The following is an 8,441-nucleotide window of genomic DNA, read 5'->3' on the forward strand; positions in this document are numbered from 1 at the left end:
CGATTGGCACAGGACAGAGTGGAGTTTAGGGCTGTTGTACGTAGGGTCGCTGTGATTCGCAAGCGACTCGATGGCACATAACAACAACAACATATATAATTTTATGAAAACGTATGATGTTAGGTGCTGTAGAGCAAGCTCCAACTCTGTACACCAGAATGAAACTCTGCCCCAGCAAAAAAGGCTCTCCTTAGCTACTTCTACACCTATTACTCAGTGATACTGGTTACATTATTCACTGATAATGGTTACGTTCTCCTCCTTCCCCCTGTTATTGCACAAGATTAGTTTGTGATTTTTTGTTTTGTTTTTTACAGCATGTTCTTTCCATTAATTTCCCCCCATTCATTTATTGTTGCATATTTTCCTCCCTACCCACCCTGCCACCCCAGTTCACTTTTCTCTTTGAAAAGAAAAAAAAAATTCTTTCATTATACAATCCCCCAAAGTCCACAATCTACTTTACACTATGCATTTCTTTTTCTGTAATCTTGTCGTGAAAATAATACCTAATCCTATACTGCTTTTAAAATCCTATATTGCTTTTAAACAGTTCTATCCCTCATCTGTTTCAATGCAGTATACATTATTTATCCCCTCTTTTCTTAGGCTACCCCAGCCCCGACATCAGTCCCATTATACAACAGTGGGACTATGCAGTATTTGTCCTTTTGTGACTGAGATATTTCACTCAGAATAATGTCCTCCAGGTCACCCATTTTGTATAATATTTCATTAGTTCTTTGTTTTTCAGTGCAGCATAGTATATTCCATTGTGTGACTGTACCCCAGCTTTATCCATTTGTTTGTTGATGGGCACTTGGGTTGTTTTCAACTTTTTGCTATTATGAACAAAGCAGCAATAAATATGGCTGTGCATATATCTGCCTGGGTGGCAGCTATGGTTACTTTAGGGTATATTTCCAGTAGTGGAATTGCTCGGTCAGATGGTACTTCTATTTCCAACTTTTTGAGAAAACGCCATACTGCATTCCATAGTGGTTGCACCATTTTACACTCCCACCAGCAGTGGAGAAGGGTTCCAGTTCTCCACAACCTCGCCAGCATTTGCTGTTTGCTGCTCTATTGAATTTTACTATTCTTAACTGGGGTTGTTTTGATATGCGTCCCTCTTAGACCTAGGGATTTAGAACACTTCTTCCTATGTTTGTTAGCCATCTCAATGTCTTCTTTGATGAAGTAGCTATTGATGTCCTGTGCCCATTTTTCAATTAGATTGTTTACCTTTATTTGGTTGTGGCACTTGAGTATTCTATAAATTCTAGATATAAGTCCCTTATTAGACATGTCATTGCCAAATATTTTTTCCCAGTCTGTGGCTTTCCTTTTTACCCTGTTGGAGAAGTTTTTGAATGTGCAAAGGGATTTTATTCTTAGAAGGTTCCATTCATCTGTTTTATCCTCTCCTGGCTATAGATTTTTCAGGATGCTTGGACAACTGTTTATGTTGTGGTTTAGGGTTTCTAAAGTTTTTCCAAGCTTTTCTGTAATGAAGTTTATAGTCCTTCATTTTATTCCTAGGTCCCTGATCCACTTTCAGTTGGTTTTTGTGTATGGAGTGAGATGTGAATCTTGCTTGAGTTTTTTACAGATAGTTTTCCAGTTTTGTCAACACCATTTGTTTAAAAGGCTGTTTGCCCACTTAACCGATTTCAATGCATTTTAAAGCAAACATAGACTGTAACAGCAGTAATCCAATGATGTCTGATGTGATCAGTGCCTTATCCGTACTTCCTGGGATCTGTACAATGGTTTTTGTTTTCTTTTGAGAACACACACCAACACGTCCACCAGTTCAGCACATGCACTTGAATAACATTGATTATGTTCCCCAAGTGGTGGCACCATTCTTACCTTCTGGAGTTGCTTCCTCCCCAAAATGCTTCTGAAAATAGAACTCTTCTTTTTTTCTTACGATGTGGAAACTCCTGATTTTTCTTTCCTCAATTTGAAATGCTACCAGTACTATATTTCAAAATTTTACAGATTCTAGAGGTTTTCTGTACTTCTGTGTTTCATTTTCTATTCTTTGCCAGGTTCTAAACCGCAAGTGAATTAATGATAATTTAAATACATGGTAGATAATTATTCTTTTGCCTATTTGTATTCATTTAATCTTACTATTGAGATTTATTGATAAAATTTCCTTTTTTTTAAGGAACATTTTAGTGGATAAGCCAAATGACCAGTCATCAAGATGGTCTTCAGAAAGCAACTATCCTCCTCAGGTAAGATCACATGTAGCCTTTAGATACTATTTAGAAGTCAGAAGTCAAATATCCACTTAGTCCATATTAATGTCTACCATCCCTTGATATCATTTATCTGGAGTCCAGAAATAAGTTTATTCGGTCTTTGAGAATGTGAAATAAGTTTTTATTTCCCTTCTTCTCTACTTAAATTTGAGAATTCTGGTGGCCTAGTAGTAAGAGTCTGCACTGCAGTCTTGAAGACATACAGTTCAAATCTGCCAGCTGCTCCAGGAGAGAATGAGGAATAGTCTCCTCCCATGTGATTAATTGCCTCTCAGTACTCATTGGAGGGTCAGCTATGGGTCGGTGCGAACTCAGTGGTACACAACAACAACAAAACTCCTTAAATTTGGAAACATTTTATTTCATAGGTAAATAGTGGAATTTGATGCATCAGAGACATTTTTACTTAAGGTTGATGGAACATTTAAAATCTCATTAGTGTTGTTATTAGTTACTAATTTATTCTCATTCCAAAGAAAGGTGATCCAACAGAGTACGGAAATTATCAAACAATATCATTGATCTCACATGCAAGAAAGATTCTCCTGAAGATTATCTAAAAACAACTGGAACAGCACACAACAGAGAACTGCCTGAAGTGAAGAGGCCCTGGACCTAGGGATATTATAGCTAATGTCAGATGGATCTTGGATGAAAGCAGAGAATACCAGAGGAATGTCTATATGTGTTTCATTGACTATGCTAACAACAAACTGATTGACTCTGAGAAGAATGAGAATCTCAGAACACTTGATTGTGCTTGTGCGAAACCTATACTTGGATCAGAGACAGTCATCAGAACAGAGCAAGGAGACACTGCATGGTTTAAAATTGGGAAGGGTGTGCACCAAGGATGTGTCCTACCTCCATATCTTTTCAATCTATACGTGGAACAGATTATCCGGGAGGCTGAACTCTATGAGGAGAAATGTGGCATCAGGATTGGAGGTAGACTCATCAACAAATCTGTGCTATGCAGATGACACACACTACTTGATGAAACTGAGGAGGACCTAAAGCACTTGCTGCAGAAGGTCAAGGACTGCAGCCTTCAAGATGGATTAAAGCTCAACATCAAGAAAACAAAGATTCTCACCACTGGGCCGATTGGTAGCATCATGATAGATGGTAAAGAGATTGAGATTGTTGAGAACTTCAGTTTGCTTGGCTCCATAATCAACATTCTTGGTACCAGTAGCCAGGAAATTAAAAGACTAATTGCATTGGGAAAGGCTGCTGTCAGAGACCTCTCCAAAGTACTGAAGAGCAATGATGTCAAGTCTGGAAATGAAGGTGCGCCTGATACAGGCCATGATCTTTTCAATTACTTGCTATGAATCAGAGAGCTGGACAATGAATGACTAGGGATAATAGAAAAGAGAATTGATGCCTTTGAGCTGTGCTGCTGGAGAAGAGTATTGAATATACCATAGATTGCTAGGGGAACAAACAAGTTCGTCCTGGAGAGGGTGAAGCTAGGCTGCTCCTTGGAGGCAAAGATTCTGAAATTTTGTCTGACTTATTTTGGACATGTTGCAAGGTGGATCACTCCTTGGAGAAGGAAGTCATGTTTGGGAGGCTGGAGAGACAGCACAGAAGAGGACGACCCTTGATAAGATGGATTGATTCAGTGACTGGGGTAATGGGTGTAGGTGTGTCGGAGACAGTAAGATTGGGACAAGATAGAGCAGGGTTTAGGTCTGTTGTACATAGGGTTGCTATTAGTCATAGGAGACTCTACGGCACATAACAACAACAATGATGCCAAAGGAAATGTCTTAGAATCTTTTGAGAAAAATGTTAACTAAATGAGAACTAGTTAAGATGCTGTTATTGTGCCTACTACACAACTTACATAACAGTCACTATGTCAGTGTTTAAAGCAATAGGATTAATTTGAAGTTATGCTCAATGGAGTCAAAGACCATCTTGTAGTGGAAATATTAACAAATATTCTTTTAAAACTGCAAACTTTCTAATACTTAAATAATGTCAGCAGAAACAGATACTAATTCTTTCTAGGATCAAATCTATCTCTTGCCAGTCAAGGGAACGCTGCATGGTTAAAAATCAGGAAAGATGTGTGACAGGGTTGAATCCTTTCTGAAGACCTGTTTAATCTGTGTGCTGAGAAAATCATTCTAGAAACTATTCTGTATGAAGAGGAAGAATGTGGCATCAAGATTGGAGGACTACTCATCAGTAACCTCCTGCATGATGCAGATGACACAACCTTGCTTGCAAAGAGAGAAGACAACTTGAAGCATTTACTGACAAGATCAAAGATTATAGTTTTAAATAATTCCTCACTTCTGGACTGGTAGATAAAATCATGATAGATGGAGAAAACATTGAAGTTGTGAATAATTTCATTTAATTGAATCCACAGTCTATACCCGTGGTAGCAGCCATCAGGAAATCAAAAGATGTATTACATTGAGAACTTTGGGCATCAAGAACAACGATGCCAGTTTAAAGACTAAGACGTGCTAGATCGAAGCCATGGTATTTTTCGTTTTCTGTGCATCTGAATGTTGAACTATGAATAAGGATGAGAGAAGACTTAATACATTTGAATTTTGATATTGATGAAGAGTACTGAATATCCATGGACTGCCAAAAGAACAAACAAATCCATTTTGAAGGACATGCAGCCAAATGCTCCCTTGAGGCAAGGATTGTGAAACTTTGTCTCACATACTTTGGATATATTTTCAGAAGGAACCTGCCCTTGGAAAAGTCCATTCAATTGAGAAAAAGTTTCTTTAATAAAGGATGGTGGAAATTTGATTTCTGTGTGCACACAAAAAAAAGAAGCTACATCTGTCCTCATACCATAATCTACATGTGAAAGCAAAAGTGATAAAATTCTGAGAAGAAAACATGGAATAATGACTTGGGACCTTATTTTTAATAATGAGTTTTGAGATATATCTGATATTAACAGCATGAACAGCAAAAGATTAAATATATAAGTGAGACCTCATATAATGTAAAGCCTTCATGTTTTATAGGACTTGACTAACAAAGTGAAGAGATGACTACAGATTAGTAGATTATTAGGAAACCCTACATCTGACCAACTAAATTGTGAGATTGACATACATTGTTGTTGTGTGCCATTAAGTGGGAATTCACTGATAGCTGACCCTCCTGTGGGTTTTCAGAGGCAGTAAATCATGTGGGGGGAAGATTGCCTGTTCTTCTCCCACAGAGTAGCTGGTGGATTCAAACTCTGTGCTGTTTAGATTGCAATGATAGGCCACCAGTGTTCCCTAAGACCTTTCATTACCATCAAGATGGAACCAAGTTATAGCTGATCTTCTGTTGAGTTTTCAGAGACTATAAATCACGTGATAAGAGATTGCTCATTTTTTCTCCTGCAATGCAGCTAATGGGTAGCAAAAGGTCATTAAAAACAGGAAAGAAAGAAAATGCCAAAATGAGTGCCAGAAGAGTGCCAAAATGAGTGCCAGAAGAGACTTAAACATGTTCTAAATGTAGAAGAGCTAAAGTGAACGGAGAAAATGCTATGTAACAGCTGAATGAAAGATATCAGAGGGTGACTCAAATGGACATTACAGGAAAATGTGCAAAGACCTGCAATCAGAAAGTCAAAGGAAAGAATACATGTGGCACTTCTCAAGTTGAAAGCATTAAAGAATTACTTGGCCCCAAGAATTGACAGAATACCAGTTGAAAGGTTTTGACAAATGGAGCGCTGGACAAGCACCTTCATCTAAACCAGAATAGTGGGAAGACAGCATCTTAACTGGCTGGAAGAAATCCAAAGTCGTGCCATTCCCAAAAGAAGCTGAGCCGAGAAAATATGGAAATTTTTTTACAGTTCAATATTATTACTTTCACATGCATTAAAATTTTTGCTGAAGACAATAAAAAAAAAAAGTAGTGCATTGCCAGGGAATTGTCAGAAGTTCAGGTTGGATTCAGAAAAGTAAGTGAAATGAAGGGTATCATTACAGATCTTAACGTAAAGCAGAGAATACCAGAGAGATGTTTTCTTTTGTTTTATTGAATATGCAAAAGCCTTCAACTGTGGCTCATAACAAATTATGAGTAACATTGTGAAGAAGTAGAATTCCAAAACACTTACTTGTGCTAATAGAACCTGTACATGGAACAAAAAAACCATCTCCTCACTTTGTGGCCATAAGTTTGATTCTTTTTCAAAGATTTTTCAATCTTTATAATTGAAAGCAGTCTACATAATGTAAAATACATTTCATTAACTAATCCTACTTATCCATTGTATGATAGGAAAATTGAAACTGCATAGAAACAACTATTTATACATTTTTAAAATTGTAAAGTTGGCAGTGGTAGTTAGAAAATGGTAAGTTTTATCTACTTGAAAGTGTTAACTACTGATATCTAACATTTATTTTGCTATTGAAATAAGTCCCTGCAAAGGTCTAATTGTTACTTTATATTCAGACCTTTTTCTGGGTTTGTTTTTTTGTTGTTGTTGTTAATCTGGTTATATATTTTATTGAAGTTTTTTTTTCCCTTGATAGGAAATTTTTTTTTTTATTTACAGAGTTTAGGATGATGTACTTTTCCACAGTTCATTGCAATAAAAGGTAGTAGTCTGTACAAAGCTGTCTCACACTGTCCTTTTGTGTGCGTGTATGTGTGTGTGTGTGTGTGTGTGTACCATCAAATCGGATCTCACTGGTACAGGAGGAGATTGTCCCTCCTTTTCCAGCAGAGCATCTGGTGGATTCGAACTACGTGCCTCTGGGATTGCAGTGCAGCTTCTTGCCACTAGGCCTCATACTGTTCTTTAACATTAAAATAAACAAAATCTACCAGTGCATATGGCCAGGCTGGACCTCATACATTCTTCTTTTGATTGTTGAAAGTTTTAAGTCTTAAAGTATTGTATGTATATATTTAAATGAAAGATAATAGACATTGTGTTTTGTTTTTGTAAAGTACTTGATTTTGAAGCTTGAAAGACCTGCTATCGTCCAGAACATCACATTTGGAAAATACGAGAAAACACATGTCTGCAATTTGAAGAAATTTAAAGTCTTTGGTGGAATGAATGAAGAAAATATGACGGAGCTATTGTCTAGGTGAGTTATGATTATGGAAAGGAAGAATTTTCTCTAAACCAGCTGCAGCCTTCATCTCCAGATGTGTATCTTACTCTACGTCATATTCCTCTGCATGAATATATGGCATTGGCGCTTTTTATAGTCTGCCAGTGGTAAATAAAAGGATGGCCTAGTACTTCAGAAGGAGCTCTGCTTGCTTAGTGGTAAGCATTTGTCTGTCACCCAAATGGACATGATTCGAATCCGCCAGGTCTATGGGAGAAGGATGAACAGTCTTCTCCCAGGCGGTTAAATGCATCTGAAAACCCAATGGAGGCTCAGCTGTGAGTCATTTCTGACTCAGAGGTTCATAACGATAAGTGGGGAAGGAATTGCAGCCCCAACTCGGAGGCAGGTACTTTGCATCCTCCAGCTGCTCTGAGGGAGAAAGATGGACAGTCTCCTCTCATATGATTTACAGCCTCTGGAAACCTGCTGGAGTGTCACCTATGATTTGGGTTTCAACTCAACAGAAATGATTTTTTGTTGTTGTTGCTAACATATTACCAAATAACAAAGAATCAAATTATTTGCTTTTCCCCCCACTTTTTTTAGTCTTATGTTTTGAATTGTTAATGACCTTAGAGATTCTTTCAGATTTAAACAAAATACTTGTTATATAAAAAAATTAGACTGTCAAAAACATGAAAATTGATTGCCTGAAATCAGAAGTGATGATAATCTGGAAATTGCTTTTACTTAGAGACTAAAAAAGGAAGGTTCTGTAAATGACAGCTGTATGACTGAACCTAGCAAGCACTGCACTGTGCCTGCCACTTAGAAGGAAGGTTACAAATAGAAACCACCAAGACTAAAGGTTTATATTCGCGTGCTCCTCCCCCATCTCATAATGACTAGCCAATGAAATGGACAGACAAAACTGGATATTTAGACTACATGTGTGACATATTCTATCCCACTTACATGTCACGTCAGTGCTTATTGATGGAAGTCAAGTATTTCAGCGCTTAAAGCAACATGAAGATGTGAATTCCTCATGAAGACTTGCTTTCATTCTTGTAGTGTATATTGTTGTTGTTGTTGT

At 37.5% G+C, this 8,441-nt stretch overlaps 1 protein-coding gene across 1 annotated transcript in view; it reads left to right on the forward strand.

Moving 5' to 3' along the window:
- MKLN1 (muskelin 1, intracellular mediator containing kelch motifs) overlaps positions 1 to 8,441 on the forward strand; it is a 163,167-nt gene that overhangs the window by 32,639 nt on the left and 122,087 nt on the right. The window contains exons 2-3 of the mRNA XM_006887133.1: positions 2,180 to 2,249; positions 7,233 to 7,375. Coding sequence (XP_006887195.1) covers positions 2,180 to 2,249; positions 7,233 to 7,375 — 213 coding nt within the window. The remainder of the gene's footprint in view (positions 1 to 2,179; positions 2,250 to 7,232; positions 7,376 to 8,441) is intronic.

The sequence above is a fragment of the Elephantulus edwardii genome, unplaced genomic scaffold (genome assembly GCF_000299155.1).
Source record: "Elephantulus edwardii isolate Elephantulus edwardi_28Jun2011 unplaced genomic scaffold, EleEdw1.0 scaffold00055, whole genome shotgun sequence".
Taxonomy (NCBI): domain Eukaryota; kingdom Metazoa; phylum Chordata; class Mammalia; order Macroscelidea; family Macroscelididae; genus Elephantulus; species Elephantulus edwardii.